General features: G+C 41.7%; 1 protein-coding gene across 1 annotated transcript in view; it reads right to left on the reverse strand.

The window, feature by feature from the left end:
* LOC105694408 (neurotrimin-like) overlaps window positions 1–17,541 on the reverse strand; it is a 98,169-nt gene that overhangs the window by 46,487 nt on the left and 34,141 nt on the right. The window contains exon 3 of the mRNA XM_012415049.1: window positions 15,888–16,095. Within this exon, the coding sequence (XP_012270472.1) occupies window positions 15,888–16,095 (208 nt within the window). The remainder of the gene's footprint in view (window positions 1–15,887; window positions 16,096–17,541) is intronic.

The raw sequence follows: 17,541 nt of genomic DNA on the forward strand, positions 1-17,541 counted from the left end.
CTGTAACTACAGATCCGTAATTTACCTCCCAAACCGCAAAAGATAATCCCTTTACAAAAATTAACCATTTTTCCTTATCTCAGGAGTGCGTTAAAGGGCTCTTTGGGCGCTTTCACCTTGTTGGGGTGCTGATCGATCGTTGAAATAATAATCCGTTGCTGTTTTCTGAATATAACATTTTATATATCCTGGGTGGAGAGAAATGATAAACGATGATGCATATTAGCCCACGACGCATTTGGTAATAGGCAAATGCCTGTTACAAATTTCGATTAATCAAGCATGGATTACAGAAATGAAGTCCTAAGTCTGATGTTAGTCGTAGCGTCAGTTCATGTATTCTAAACACTCGTACAATTCTCCAGATATTTAATCGAAGAATATAATCCACTTCATACGAGGAGTAATCCGATCTCCATTGGTGGAGTTACTTTTTTAAAATACGGCTGACTTTAGAAAAACGTGAAAATGCACATGTAGATGATGGCACGTCCACTGCAACAAATCAGGGGTCGAAGTGGACGTGTTTCCGCGAGAATTTTCCTACTTTCGCTCGCGCGATAAAGAGGGTCTTGGTCAGTTTTCACAATCTTTTTATTTTTATCAAATTATGATACAAGAACCTCTGATGCCTTTCAAAAATCCAGTCAGCGTTTAATACGAGAATTTAAACATTTAATTGACATTTCTCTTAACCTGCACCGCTTCGATTAAGTAGGGGAATGAAGATAGATTATTTATTTAGAATCAGAGTCACTGAAATTAATATGATTTAATCATAACACTTTCGTCGATTACTGAGTTAAATCCTTGGTCACTCCACAGAGTTGGATAACGTGGAGAAAATTGGGGTGAGCAAATCTCCTCTCTCCAATTAAAGCGCAAGCCAGAACACCGGTGTATTTGCGTTTTAAGGGAGCATTAAATGGCCTTATATGCATATTTCCCTTTCTGTGAAATAAACGCGGTAATTGTATACGTGTTCATTCTTTAACCCCATTGTATACACGGTGTTTTGTCCGAAAAGGTTCATTATTCTTTTTCAAACCCAATCTCCGCTCTAGGTCAAATTCCTCTTAATACTTACAATTAGTTCCAATAAACATGCAGAAATAAACGTAAATATTTACCGTACTTCCAAATGCTAGTACAAGGAAATCTATTTGAATTAATTACACCGAATATGAATTTATTTACAATTATTCAATGCCGCAGAATTTCGACTCGGTGAATCCAGTTTGAATAAACATTTTTTAATTTTTCGACGTTTAATATAAATATAATGACCCTTCCATATCACCTTAATTCTTCGCATTATTATATCAGAATATTGGGATGTATGTTTCCCGGCAAGTCTTAAAGCCTGCAGGTGAGAAGAAAAATAATCAATTGCCAACAATCGCAAACGCCTTCCACCCCAGAAATGCCTTCACGTGCTGAAGTTTCCAACGACTCGGTGATTCCAGTTTGAACAAAAGTTTTTTAATATTTCGACGTTTAATATAAATAGAATGACCCTTTCATATCACCTTAATTGTTGGCATTATTATATGAGAATATTGGGATGTATGTTTCCCGGCAAGTCTTAAAGCCTGCAGGTGGGAAGAAAAATAATCAATTGCCAACAATCGCAGCCGCCTTCCACCCCTGGAAATGTCTCGGTCCCGACATTTTCCAATTGAAAGGCGAGTTCGTGTTTCCCGAAAAGCTGGGCGAGTAATCCGATCGAGAATCCCTGATATAACTGGATTGCCGAAGTGGGAGATATCGATTGGCCGTTTCGCGAGTCCTCGAAGGAAGTTTCGGCAATTAACGTGCGGCATCGAGGAAAGACAGGTGAGATCCAGCCAGGTTGAAACTAAGCTCGAAGCATCCTCTGTCACCAAATGGCTCGACCGTGGGGTCCGAATATAAACTGGCGAGTCGGGTTCGAAACGGCGAGCCTTTATCCGCACCTCCACGAGCGAATCTATCCTGGTCTTACTTCTGGCTTACCAACACCAAGCGAGTCCTCCATTTTCGCAACGCCATCTTCCACCAGTCCTAACTTTCCCGGGAATAATTAATTACTCGTCGTCGAGGCGCTTGTCGGCGTCTTTCTTACAATCGTCCCCCGTTCCCCCCACTTTTGCATGATAATGTTACAAAGAGACAGAGGAGAGACAAGGCTCGGGAAGGGAAAGGGGCTGATGAAGGGGGAGATGGAGGAGGGAAATCATTTATCACGGTTTACCCAAAGAGCGACCTAGCAAGTATTGCCACAGCGAAATACCGATAGTTCAATCGTCACGGAATTAATATATGTAATAATAATATATTAAGTATTATTAAAATAAACCTATACGTTGATAGTGAAATTAATTTTTTACCCGCGTTCTCCATTTTTCGACAATTAAGGTGATATGAAAGGGATATTCTATACTTATGCACCGAATCATTTGAAATTTGATGCTTTATTAATGAAGGGGAGATGGAGGAGGGAAATCATTTATCATGATTTACCCAAAGAGCGACCTAGCAAGTACTGCCACCGCGAAATACCGATAGTTCAATCATCACGGAATTAATATATGTAATAATAATATATTAAGTATTATTAAAATAAACCTATACGTTGATAGTGAAATTAATTTTTTACCCGTATTCTCCATTTTTCGACTATTAAGGTGATATGAAAGGGATATTCTATACTTATGCACCGAATCATTTGAAATTTGATGCTTTATTAATGAAGGGGAGATGGAGGAGGGAAATCATTTATCATGATTTACCTAAAGAGCGACCTAGCAAGTATTGCCACAGCGAAATACCGATAGTTCAGTCATCACGGAATTAATATATGTACTATTAATATATTAAGTATTATTAAAATAAACCTATACGTTGATAATGAGATTAATTTTTTACCCGCATTCTTCATTTTTCGACTATTAAGGTGATATGAAAGGGATATTCTATATTCATGCACCGAATCATTTGAAATTTGATGCTTTATTAATGAAGGGGAGATGGAGATTCAAGTATTTGCTTTACGGAGCAAAACTGGCTAAACCGATTTATTTTAAACAATGCTGACAAACGACGACGAAGTATTGGTTGAACGGCTTTATCTCAAACAATGCTGGTGAACCATTATGATATAATATAACAAAACACCCGAGAAAAGAGTATTCACCTGTTGTACCGAAAATAAACGGAAATTCTGCACACATATCGGTGCCTCTGGGGCCAATAGAGCCCAATAACTGTTTCCGAAATCCCAATTTACATAAACATTCTCACTGTTTATACACACATACAATCAGGATGAAACCTACTGTCATTCGGCACAACAGAAACAATATATATATTACCAAAAAACATATTGAATTACCGGTAGCCTAATTCAAGTAGCATTTACAAGGGTTAGTGCCTGGCGTTTCACTTTTTCGTTTCGTTTAAATGACCCAAGCAGCGGTTCACCCTACCGTGGTTCAAGAAGTTTCACTTCAACGAAATAAAACCAACTGAAGAACTTACATTTTGTATCAAATAAAACCACAACAGTACCAAATACGTTTTCCCAAATCCAGCGAAAAACAATTTATATTTTCACTATTTTCACCTATTTTCTCCTCGCTTTCAGTATTATTTATCGTCCACTGTAGATACTTCGCAAATAAAACAATCGTCGCGACAGAGTGGGCGGCGAGAGTATCCATAAGAGCAGGACATTTCCAACAGAATTCACTGAGTATTGTCGCAGCAGCGAGGGTGAATGATAAGGACACATCATGTGTTGGTAAAGACAATGTTCCTCGCAAACGACGTTCACGTGCACGTTGGCGATCACGAGTTATGGATCTTGTACAAAGCACCGTGTACTAATGGCGACCTGGGTACACCAGGCAGATTTTAAGCTCTGATGCACCGGCCAATGTCATAGCTCCTTGGTCCTCGGTGCAGTGCGGAGCTGGACCCAGTGCAATAGCCCTACTTTGTGGCAAGTATTTCCCTTTGAAGCGTTGCTCTCGTTGTTTTCAACCAGCTGCTTTCTTTTGAATTTTGAGCCCTAGTATTGTCCGGTGGATGGGCAAGAACGCGTTTGTTACTCTTTGTCGTTACGCGTGCTGAGAGACCTCGACGAGAACGCGAACAGTGATGAGCAGTCGTCCATGTGGGTTTCAAGTGTTAAACAAATTGTAACTGCGCGCGTTTATTTTTCTCTTGGAAGATTAAAAAATGAATACGAAATAGACGTTGCATCCAAAGTTGGAACAACCAGAAAAGGCGTTAAGTAAGATGTTAATGATTTAAAAACAAATTGGGAATAGGTGTTATACACAAAGTATGAACCTTTGGACGAAAGAAGCGTCACGCATGAAGTAAACGCTAATGCATGTACTTTCTAATAAGGGAAAGGAGATGACATGCATAAAAGTACTTAAGGTAATATACGATCATGCCACTCCCTCAACCATCATCCATCGGGAACTTGGAAAGAATTGCAACTTGGCTAGATTAAAACAAAGTATCTTTGGGAGGTGACTCCAACTACAAATTCTAAATTCAACATCAACGCGGTAGAAAAGGTAGATTTGCTTAAATATTCTGATGGTGTTTGACTAGTGTTTGAGATTTCAGAAGTACAATGTGTAACACACCTGATCATATGTCAAGTGTATGCGCGGTATTTTATGATAATAGCAAATCGAAAGACGAAATTCTACAAATTAATCAATTTCCGTTTCAGCAATCTCCAAGACGATTTAGGCGGCAGCAAATCCGACGATTGTCCGTTTCCCATGGCTAAGGGGATAACTTCATAATCGCCGTGATCGATATCATGACTTAGCGAGATAATTCAGCTGACACTCAACAAGCCAATCAGTTAACCACGACGAATCAACAGGTAATCCATTTCAGAATAAACACTTCCTGTGCCCAGCGAGATGTAATTTACGGTTCTCTTTCGCACAGATAATCATCAAGTCCACGTTTAGAAGAGCTGCATTAAACGCGGAAAAGAAATCATCAGAGGTGTAAATTAATTATTTTAAATAGGGAAAGAATGGAAAATGAAATCTGTCGAAGAAAAATACGTGGACATGCATCGGTTTGATAACAAGGGGCGGCAATTTTTCGCTTGTACGCATTAACGAAATCCCTGTATTTGTAACAGAACATGTTCAGGACCTCCGGCTATGTACTGACAAGCAACTCATATGAAACGCTCTCCTAAGATGGAAGAAAATGAACGTGAAGAAGGTCTATTACCTTCCATCCCAAGTATTGAAGAAGAGTTTCAATGATTTTAAACAAATATAAGAAATTACCAGCTTAAAACTTTTTGGAAAATCAGGTCTTACATAGCCATGACCTGGGCAAGGTTTATTGATATGGGCGGAACATATTCCTACAAATTGAGATTGACCTCATCTACTGCCGTGATAATGACCTCTTATAAGTGATTGTTTGATCGGCGATTAAATAATAATTTAATGACAAAAACCGCCCGCTTGGAAGTGTTCAGGTACATATCAAATGAGCTTAGTCTTCATTTTTAGTCTAATTCAAAATTGTTTAAGAACATACAGCTTGGTCCAATCCAAGAAAGTGTAATTTCGACCCAGATTAGTTCTGAATGTTACTAAATATCAATGATCAGTATATCCAGATTTTTTATCTTGCACCTAATAACAAAAATTCAAACGGAAAGTATCGGTCATTAATAATCTTTCATGGTATTAGCAGAGAAATTATTTCATGTCAACAGAAGAATCAGCAATACATATCCGTCATTTATTCCTGATGAGCAATTCATGACAGGTAAAACACTTAAACTAAAATTAAACTGTGTATATCGTTTCATGCTGTTTGAGGAAATCAGTATTTTTAATTCCGTCGTTTGTAATTAGATATTTCAAGGCATCTACAAGTAATTGCTACTGTAAAAGGAACGTGTACTCGAGAAGTAGTAGAGATTAGAACGTAATAAAGAGACCTGATAACCATATGCGAAATAAATAATTTTCAAGCAACTTTATATGAGTGAACTTTAATTATGATTCTCTACACATTAGATGGGTGTTACTTGCCAAAGAAATTAATCATCATACGAGTATGGGCGGCAACACGTTGCGTTATTTAATTCACGATGTTCGGATTGAATCTGAATACCAGTGGGTAAATTCAACAATTACGTGGCAACCACGGGAACCCATGAAAAGTTACCTAAAGCCAACACTCAAATTACAAGCCAATTAGCACACGAGTTAATTACACTGCACAAAGCGTCTGTTGGTATCTCGTTTCCTTGCTCATATCTGCACGTCCAAAAAGCGATCAACCCGAGGACTAAATGCAAACACGATCATGTTTCCCCGTTAGTAAAAAATCACAAGACTAAAAGAATGAACAAGAATATTACACAATACGAAGAAAGAAACATGGAAAGCAACAAAGGACAAGTAGAGAAGACAGTACACTGATTTTCGATAACTTTATTCCTAGTTTTAATAATTCATAAATCGAATTCATCACTTATGTTGGGAATGGACAAGCCATGTACACAGAGCAGGTGGTTTCCTCCTAATTCTGGTCTCAGAATCTGGAATCTGGTGAAAACCTATTGAAAATATGTCCAGTCGCAATCTCATGAAGTTCAACATCCACCAGGATGAAAATATTCCGATGAGCGACGCAGGTTTATGAAGAAAAGAGAGGAACGGTGGTGAATACCACTTTTGATGAGTTTTGTCGTACCTGAATAACTTTTAAATGTAAGGTCGTGGCAATCTTTGAAGTTGGATGTTAGATACTTCACTGAAATTTAGACTTGACTAAAAAGTGCTACACTGAAGTCACACTATGGCTGAGTTAAAGTGGTCCTAAAAGAGCCTTTTAGTCGAAATATGTACCTTCCAAAGAGATCCGGGAGTAGGTCATGCTAAAATTTGGCAGATTCTCACTTTTGATTATATCTAGCGAGGACAAATATGTTTAGAACAGTCTTAGAAGTCCTTGGGCTGACGGGTCGAATGTGCAAGTGCAAACCTCCGTATGACGCTGAAGTTATGCCGTATGCAGAGCTGATGCATGTAGCCAGTTCCACGGCTGGAATCACCAAATTGTGGCGGGTTCTGCATGCACTCGTGAAACTTGATGGCACTTGGCTTTTCAGGACCCATGCCAGCGTAATATTCAAAGAATCGCGACAGTATATCATATCCAGATTTAGAATTTTCACCCCTCATTATAAAGCGCGAGGATGGATACATCTGGATGAGTTTTGTAAATTTTTGACTCTCCAGTTGAATATGCAATGGTCAATGCATTGGGATGATGCACCACGAATGCAGTACCGAAGCCGAGTACCTTCGTGTAGGTTTGCACCATCTAGGTTTAGCAAAACTATCGATGCACCTAATCAATCCCATAGCTGAGATCACCGAATTCTGCAATTGAGAGAGTTGATAACATGGATTCTCAGAACCTAGATCACCGCAATCTTCGGAGTAGCAGCAGGAGATCACATTTAAATTTGGAAAGTTCTCCTTTCTCATTATACTTTGCGAGGATAGTTACGTTTGCTAGAGCTTTGGAGATCTCCAAAGTCTAAAGTCGAGTGTGCAATGGTTGCCCCGGGACGATACCGAAGTTGCACCACACAGTGATGATGCATGTAATCAGTCTCGCAGCTGAGATTACAAAATTGTGGCATATTTGGACTTTTAGAACCCAAGTCACCACGATCATCAAAGAGTCGTAGCAAGTGGCCATACCCAAATTTGGAGAGTTCCCCCTGCTCATTATATTTCGCGAGAATAGTTACGTTTGGAAGAACTTTGAAGATCTCCAAAGTCTAGAGTCATGTATGCAACGGTTGCACCGGGATGATACCGAAGTTGCGCCACGTAATGCTGATGCATGTAATCAGTCTCGCAGCTAGGATCACTACATCGTGCCACATTCCACGTGTACTCGAGAAAGTCGGTGACTCGGACTTTAAGAACCCAAGTCACCACAATCTTCAAAGAGTCGTAGCAGGAGGTCATACCCTCCTCATTATACTTCGCGAGGATAGTTACGTTTGGGAGAGCTTTGGAGATCCCCGGACTCCCGAGTCGAATGTGCAATGGTTGCCCCGGGATGATGCCGGAGTTGCGCGATGCAGAATCGAGGATGTGCGTCGCGTGTAGGTTCCGGGCCATCCGGGACTCGTAAAACTGTCGATGCGAGGAGTCCCACGGCCGGGGCTCCCCGATGCGTACAAGTAACGAGGTAGAAAGAGGCACTTCCTTCCGAGCTCCGGCTCACTTCAGGCGCACTTCCGAAGTGTGCCACTTCGCGGGCAGCCCGCCGGAAGGGATAACGAGGGACGGCCGCCGCTCTTTTTCCGTTTCTTCCAGTGACGAAAAGCGGACAATTTTCTCCGGAGATATTTCACCCCGGTGAGGGCCAACGAGGTTTGCCCTCGACTCCGACGTACTTGCCTGCACGCTTCGCTGCTGCTTTGTTATCTGATATGGGACCAAGAGGCAAAGAGGGGCGAGGAGGAGGAAACGGAGGGACGTGGATGGGAAGGAAATGGAACTCCGGGCCAATGCGAGGAACGGAAACATCGAGAAGGTCCATCGGAGGAAGAGAAAGTAGGAGGACTCGGTATTTCGACCATCCGGAGAGCGCGCGTGAAAAGTTCACCCCTGAATCACCTGCCTTGCCCCAAGAAACGATGGATCGCCCCCCGAAGAAAGACGCCAGAGGAACAGGAAGCGAGGGCCCGATCGCCCGTTAATTCCAGATCCTAATCAAATCCTATTCGATCAGTCGCGAGACAAACGCAGGTACGGACGTAGATTCCAGCCGAAACGCGAGACTATCTCCTGCGCTAACTTTCCCGGACAGAACGTTGTTGCTGATGAGTCTCTTCTAAACTACGTACACTTCGAGTTCCGAATTTCGGGATACCCTGCACAAAGTGTACAAACCCGTAGCATGTACCAGGCAGATGAACAGAAAGCGACTACTTTCTTGACACAACACCAACACACCCCGTGAATCAGATATAAGTCAATGAACACTGTTAAAAAAATTCCAACACTTTTAGTACATAAGGTTGCAGTAAAATAATACATTGGATGCCTTAACAGGGAATTAGTACACATTTACTGTAAAATATAAAAAACATAAAACGTGAGGCCAAAACGTAGTCCAGCTCTTCATTGGCCAGCGGAACGCGAAGGATATTCCCAGCAAGACTTCCAGAAAAAAACGTTCTTAAGCAAGTACCGATCAACACAAATTTATAACATATGTTATAAATTTATCACACATATGTACTACATTTATAATGTATGTCATACATTTTATTTGAAAATATGTTACGTAATCAGTATACCCTATCCGAATGAAACTTCCAAGAAAAAAGTTATCAAATTATAATATTATTTTTAACAGAGCAGTTCAATGTCTGATGATGGAGTCTCTTCGTTATTGCCCGGAGCCTTTTGCACCTCGAGCACCCCAGCTTGCCGGATGCACCCAAACGTTTATGGGCCCACTTTTTTTCTGTTTTAAAACGTGGGGTCAAAACATAGTCCAGTTCTCCATTGGCCAACGGAACGCGAAGGACATTCCCGGGAAGAATTCCGACCATTTGGAGAAACGTGGTTCAAGATCGCCCGGTCCAAAACTCGGTAGCTCACCGCCATCTCTGATATCCCGTGCTCTTGTTATTCATTACATAGCTCCGCCACCTACATATTTACAAACTTGTGCCCCTCTCGCTTCTTTCCTCTCGTTTTCGCGTCCCCTCACCCCCTCGGAATGCCCTTACTTTCCTCCCCATCGTCCCGCGTCCCCCGAGCCAACGCCATTACTTCTCTCTAATATTGCAAAATGCGCGCAATCTAGAGGCACTGTTCCACCTTCGTCGGGAACAGTCCTCCAACTTCCTTCTCCATCCACCGCGTCGTCGTCACTCCGGATTCGCCGGAAACACAACGTGAATTGCAATAACCGCGACTGCGAGACGAGGGAAGTAGGGACCCCCTGGTAGGAGTCTGCGGGATACGGACCAGTTTTTATTGGTTCCAGAACGTTCCCCTGAACTTTGACCCAGACAGCAAAGGATACTTTGAAAATGCATGGCGAGTACTCCGGGAGTACCTTGAATTGCTCTTGATTATCTCGAATACGATTCGAATACTCTAAGGTCTGCTGGCAACTCGCGGTAACTTCCAAATTTACGCCATCGTTTAGCATAAACATCACGCAGCGATGTTCCCGCGGCAACTTTTAAAAAATGCCGAACCGTGGATTTGAATATGAAGGAGACGATGAACTGGTAGTTTATTTATAAATAAATTCCTAATTGTGAATGGGTGTAAGAAGTTTCATTTTCAACAAAGATTCGTGTGACCCCCGTACCAAATGACGGTCCTTGTTGTTAGGTTATCCCATGTTTGAAGTTAGATTAATCATCGCGGAATCCAATGTCCAGGAGAATAAATTAAAAAACTGAAAGATCCACGACGCCGTCCCCCTACCTTCTCTATTTTTACAACATTAAAATATTTCTATCCCATGTTTGAGGTTAGACTAATCATCGCGGAATCCAATGTCCAGGAGAATAAATTAAAAAACTGGAAGATCCATGACGCCGCCTTCTTCCCTTCTCTATTTTAATGACATTAAAATATTTCTATCCCATGTTTGAAGTTAGGCTAATCATCGCGAAATCCAAGGTCCAGGAGAATATACTTTCGAAAGATTTCGAAAAAAAAAAATTTTTTTTGGTTCTCGGCTGAGATGAATACAAAATTCTTTTCGAAAATAGAAATTTCACGAGCAGCGCGTTATTCCTCAGGGCCTCCGTAATCACGTGTTGACGTTTCAGATAATTCGGTGCACCCAGTTTGGAAAAAAGTTAAATAAATATTTTGACTTTTTGTTATGTATATATCACACTTTCATATCACCTTAAGGCTTTGGACTGATTCTCCCAGACCATCCCGAATGTCAGTGAAAAAAGTAATCACATTCTTCATATGTGATATCAATTTCAGCATCCAAGCGAGTGGTAGCCACTTAGCATTCGCTGTAAAACTTGCTTTTATGCGATAATTGCAGCTCGTAATTCCAAGGTGGCGTACATGGTAATAAACGACATGCGGTGCGTTTCACGACCAGACTGACTCTAGGGCCGCTTTTAAAGAGATCTGAAATTCCCCCTTGATCACGAGTAAGTAATTGCGGTTACTCCATTCACCAGATCTGGCTGCTGAGAAATCAATTGGGATCAGTTTGAAAGCCTTCGGGGATGACCACCAAGGGTTCGATAATATCCGCTTAATTCCAATCGGAAGCTGCGATAAGGATCTCCGGCCGTTGATTTCAGTGATTTCCTGCTGGGACATTTAAGGTGATATGAAAGTGTGATATATACGTACCAAAAAGTGAAAATATTTACAAAACTTTTCTCCAAACTGGGTGCACCGAATTATAGGAAATTCTAACACGTGATTATGGAGGCTCTAAGGAAGAACGCGCTGCTCGTGAAACTTCATTTTTCGAAAGAAAATATCTTTTTTTGGTTCTTGTCTGAGGTAAATGCAAAATTTTTTACGAAAAATGAAATTTCACGAGCAGCGCGTTCTTCCTTAGAGCCTCCATAATCACGTGCTGGAGTTTCAAATAATTCGGTGCGCCCAGTTTGGAGAAAAGTTTCATAAATATGCTGATTTTTAGTACGTATATATCACACTTTCATATCACCTTAAGGGTGAGATAAAGATAAAGGGAAGTTTAAGGGTTAGAGTTTGTATCGATCCAATATGCTTGTAGCAGATAGCAATGAATAAGTGAAGAATCAGTGATCACAACCGTTTCAGCCATTAACACGTTGAGCGCGGAACCGATTTTGCTGAGCTTTCCGTTTGGGCGGCACAATTTTTTATATATAGGATTCTTGATGCCGTGTCAGTCCCAAGGGACCGACGCCGCCCAGACGGAAAGTTCACTGTCGGTCCCCAGGGACCGACGCCGCACTCAACGTGTTAAGGAATCATTATCTATGGCTACATGCGTTAGACTACTTTCGACAAAGTATGCATGCATGGCGGACTTCTATATACACAAAAAATCATACACGCGGCTGCCCTCGTTCTAAGGGAAGTGTCAAAAGGCGTGAAAGTTGACGTGGAATCGACATAATTACCCTATAATCAATGAACACACAATCTTAAGAGGTTGCGAATGCTTCGCAAATCAGGCCTGCCTTGAAGGCCTGACTTCGAAGGAAGCCTAACTTTGGAGCCTACCTTTAAAAGAAGCCTAACTTTGGAGCCTAACTTTGAAGGAATCAGTTGGGACCAGCTAAGGCTTAAAAGTTGACATGGAATCAACATAATTGCCCTGTAATCAATAAACACACAATCTTATGAGGTTGCGAATGCTTCGCGTATCAGGCCTGCCTTGAAAGCCTGACTTCGAAGGAAGCCTAATTTTGGAGCCAACATAATTGCCCTATAATCAATGAACACACAATCTTTAGAGGTTACGAATGTTTCGCGTATCGCGTGCCTAACCTTCAAGGAATCAGTTGGGACCAGATAAGGCTTGAAAGTTGACATGGAATCGACATAATTGCCCTATAATCAATGAACACACAATTATAAAAGTTGCGAATGCTTCACGTATCAGGCCTGCCTAACTTTGAAGGAATCAGTTGGGACCAGCTAAGGTTTAACCCTTTCGGTACGAGCGCCGGATGTATCTGGCATCCATCTGATGACCTGTGTGTACGAGTGCCGGACATATCCGGCATCCATCTGATGACCTGTGTGTATTAACGCCGGATATATCCGGCATCCACGTGACAGCCTGTATGTACGCGCTATGTGTGCATTTCGGAATGACGCCTCGTACAGCGGGAATCTCACGGTGGACAGAGCGCTCGTATCGAAAGGGTTAAAAGATGACATGGAATCGACATAATTGCCCTATAATCAATGAACACACAATCTTAAGAGATTGCGAATGCTTCACGTATCAGGTCGGCCTAACTTCGAAGGAATCAATTGGGACCAGTTAGGTCTTCGGACGGTTAAGGAAAGGTTCGATGGTAGCCTAATTCGAATTGGAAGTTGCGGTGGAGCACTTCGACCACTGGTTCCGGTCACTCTCAGCCGAGAGTTTTAAGGAACTTAAGAGTCGCGATCGATCCGACGTAACTACGGTAGAGAGCAAGGAGTGAGTAAAGAGTCGAACGGGCCGGCTGCTGGCTAACCCCATACTTTCCTTAACGATGAAAAGCAGCGAAAGCGGCCCGTTAGCGTTCATAATCCAGTTCGCGGAGTATTCGAGCGGCAATATACCGAGAGGAGGTGACGTGGCTGGGGGGACTAGAGAGAAAAACCGGGGCTGGGCCGCAGAATGGCGGGACCAGGAGGGATAGCCTTACCGTTCGCAAGTACGCGGTAAAACTTACGAACTGCCATGGAAGCTAGTTGGTAAGTTGTAGTCAGCTCGGCTGGAGTTACTTGCGGTAGTTACGAGTACGCGACTTCGGTTAACCCAGGGTGACGTACGATTGACCACGACTCGGGGTTGTCGCATTTTTGATTCGAGTCCTGGCCAGGGTACCTACACTACACTGTTAAAAAAAGAACAATTTATAACATTTTTCTTGGAAGTTTTATTCAAGGTATACTAATTTTGTAACATGTTTGCAAATAAAACGTATAATATATATATTCCGGAAACGTCCGAGGACGTTTTTAGAGACAGCTCTCTGCCTTAAATGCTGAAAGTGTCCTTTTGCAATTATCGGGGTATCGAATCCGAAACTCACGAGGAAGTAGCAGTCACGTTGTCCGTGATGCTCCTGGAGTCTTCTACTGAATGTAAGAATTTTGTTTAAATATTATTTAAATATTTCTCGGACTCAAGAATGTCGCTACAATGCTTCCCCGCCATTACAACCTATACTTGTCATCTCTCGATTAAATCTGTTGAAAGATTCACACGCAACCTCGTGTCAAGACCAAGTGTAAATGTAAACCGCGTGTACGAAACATGCACATGACCTACGACCAACCGATACGAGTACGAACTTGTATCTGGACTTCGAAATGGAAGTCAGATATCAAAAGTTTCTTCCGCCTGGTTTTCATTTCTTGTGTACTCAAATAAAGACCTGGAGTTTCTGATCGAAGAATGGACTACATGTTTCTACCTATGTACTAAGTTGGCGTTGATACTTTCATTGCTGAACGGCTCATGAGATTTAGTACATCGCTACACTTGTTCCGCAGTTGATGCATGTCTTCATCCCAAGATACTAAGGATTGAAATATTAAAATTACATTTCCGTATCATAAAAAGGTGTTTGGTATTATTCTGAATGATCTGGAGTCCCATTGCGTGGCAATCAGAAAAAGAACGTGCCCGAATAGGACCCTAAACTCAAATCCGTATCCTGTGTGGTATCAGCAATTGGCGTTGATACTTTCATTGTTGAACGCCTCATGAGGTTTAGTACATCGCTACACTTGTTCCGTAGCTGATGCATGTCTTCATCCCAAGATTTTCAGAATTGAAACATTAAAATTACATTTCCGTATCATAAAATGGTGTTTGGTATTATTCTGGACGATCTGGAGTCCCATTGCGTGGCAATCAGAAAAAGAACGTGCCCGAATAGGACCCTAAAATCAAATCCGTATCCTGTGTGGTATCAGCACGAAAGCCTTCTTGCTCCCCATCCGTACCAATTTAATCCCGCGGGTTCCGTCAGTACGCCGCTTCTCATTCTTCCCACACCCTCCTGTGCCTTCCTCTTCCCCTTTCATCTCCCGTCCACGTTCTTTCCTTCCCAAATTCCTCTTCTCTCTTTCCCTCTCCTTCGCCTAGGTTATCTGGACCTCCCTCTGTAGTAGATATAACCATCCCAAGTGGCTCCCATCTATGTTCGTTTTCCTCGTGAAGTCATTTCGCGTTTTCTCGTTCCTTGTTCGGCTCGAATGTAAGCTCAGATGTAAACAGGCATTACTTCCATACTATTGCCCGTAAAGACCGCTGCTCGGGGAAAAATCTCCCGGCACTTGGACCTCCTCTAGGCAATATTGTTTAAGCCGGGCGTATGATTGATTCGATAAACTCTGCGTATTACAGTTTTTGAAGTAAACCGAGGAGTCGTCAACCTCTTTATGATGGCCTACCGTTACCATCTAAAGAACTGTAATGAAAGAACCTCCCTATTTTGATGTAACGATGGATTACCCATCAAAATTGCAAAAGGCCCAGCATTGTACGAGAGTACATTTAAGCCTTATTGAAGTAAGAGGAAACCAACTTTTTCCCGGGCACACTTATTACACTTTAGAATTGTCGCGTTACTTTCAAGTGCGCCATCCGCGTGTGAAGGTTTCCACTGTGACGACCTCGTCCCCAAAACGCGCTCGAGGGGTTGTTCTTCCCCCAACGTTGGCTTGAAAATCAAATTTGCGGGAGTAATCGTTTTCGCATTTTTTTTAACACCGTCCACCCTCCAAATACTCAATGACAAAACTTTATAAGAAGCCAGTCATTTCGACGAACCGTAGCCGGCTAACAAATTGTTCAAACAAAATCAAACAATAATTTAGTCAATCCTATACGAAATGTATGATTGATTCTATTAATAAGACGCGATAGAGGACAACGTAGAGGGTGAAACGATGAAGCTGTTTCCCGGAGGAAAGCGTTGATGATATAATTAAAATACGAAGTGAAATGTTAGCGAAGTGAGTTACGATTGTAGGATAGTCCAACTCTGAACAAGTTTCGTGAACGCTCTGTAGCATTCTTGTAAAGTTTGAAGGGCCGAAAGATGTAAAGGTGCAAAGTCGCAAATGTGTACTCACCAACAACGTCTAGGTAGCCATTCTGACTCTTCATAGGATCCGTGTTGATCTGGCACATGTACCACCCGCGATCTGATTCCTTGACTTCTCTGATGTGCAGGAACCACGTACGATCGTCGCTGTTGGTAACCCCAATCCGATGGTTTTTCGTAATAACATGCTTTGCTATCGTTAGGATAGTCTGCGTGTCCACGCGGAGCCAGGCAACCTGAAAGCAAAGAATTATCCAATGATGCTGATCCTGATATGGAGATATACCATAAACCTACATTGCGGCATACGCGTCGACGTAGTACCGTCCTCAAGTACATATAGCGTATAATTGTCACGTATCGTACATACCACGTACATAAAATTCATGGTTTAGCTAAATGAACTTCAGCACGACATTTCCACATTGATGAAACATCTGTTCGAACAATATGTTCACCATGCGAGGAAGATTATAGGAATCAGCTGTTCGGGTCTGTTATTCAATAACTATAGTCGAGGCACTCTTGGAAAATACGTTTTAATTTTTAAACAATACGTAAGTACATGTTTTATTATTTAAAACTAGGACGTGGCACTTATGTACTATTGACCAGGGAGAAACTTTTTAAAGTCAGAATATAAATAGGTTATTTACTTCTTTATTTAGGTATTACAGCGAAAAGTACAGTACGTTCACAAGGATTGATAAACAAAAATTTTGCTTCTGTAGAAGGACGGCGGATTCGGAGGTTCTCAGGATTCAAACAAAATCAAGTTGGCGAATGCGTAATTAAATAATTTAAATCTTTGGAGATGTATCGAAGAGGGGTCACGAGAGCTCCTACTCACACGAGTGCCGGGTAACTTTAAATTTCTTAAATCTTTAAGGTTAGATTGTAATTTGGAAGTTTAATAATGGAATAATACGACAAAACAGTTGTTATTTAACACTTAGAAAAATGTACATACAAAAGGATGTCAAGAAGGCGTTGTTCAGGTGGAAGACGTAAGTTCGAACACCGAAGACTGCCGACACACAATGTGCACCCTTTCGGTGCGGTGTCGCGTTCAGTTGTGGTTGTCTGGTAGAGCGGACTGCCGTAATAAAAGGGTTAAGAAGGTTTCCCTTCAAAAATTGAAACTATCAGAACGTATGTATAATATCTTTTATATATATACCCAGAGAGGTTATAAAGGACACATTCGTAGATCGTTAAGAATTCTTTATTTTGGTCTTGTAGGTACGACTCTCCGGCGTGTACTTGAACGGTCTGCGCACCTTACTTCGGATAATCATTGCACATAGTTGACAAATATGTTAACCTGTATAGTATACATAGACATACTTATACACTGCAGTATGGGAGTGAAGACTCCCTAGTAAGGACAGATGAGAGACATGTGCGATGGGGTAAGTACAAAATTCCATAACAAAGGTGAGTTAAGGATGTCAGCGTAACTTTGTGCTGCAACGAACGTCTATGTTTCTGTTTTTATCTATACAACGCACGCAGACCGTTCTGTAAATCAAGTTGTTAAGAAAATGCGATGTACGCTGAAAAGTACCGAGTGCCATTCACACGAGAACCGCATTGAGGCTGTTTCGTAAAGGGGCCGAATCGATAAGCGTGTGAGAGTAATATTTGCGCCTGCAGCGAACACCGAGCTCTCTGCCTTCAAA

Source organism: Orussus abietinus, unplaced genomic scaffold (genome assembly GCF_000612105.2).
Source record: "Orussus abietinus isolate OABI.00-Male unplaced genomic scaffold, Oabi_2.0 scaffold45, whole genome shotgun sequence".
NCBI lineage: Eukaryota > Metazoa > Arthropoda > Insecta > Hymenoptera > Orussidae > Orussus > Orussus abietinus.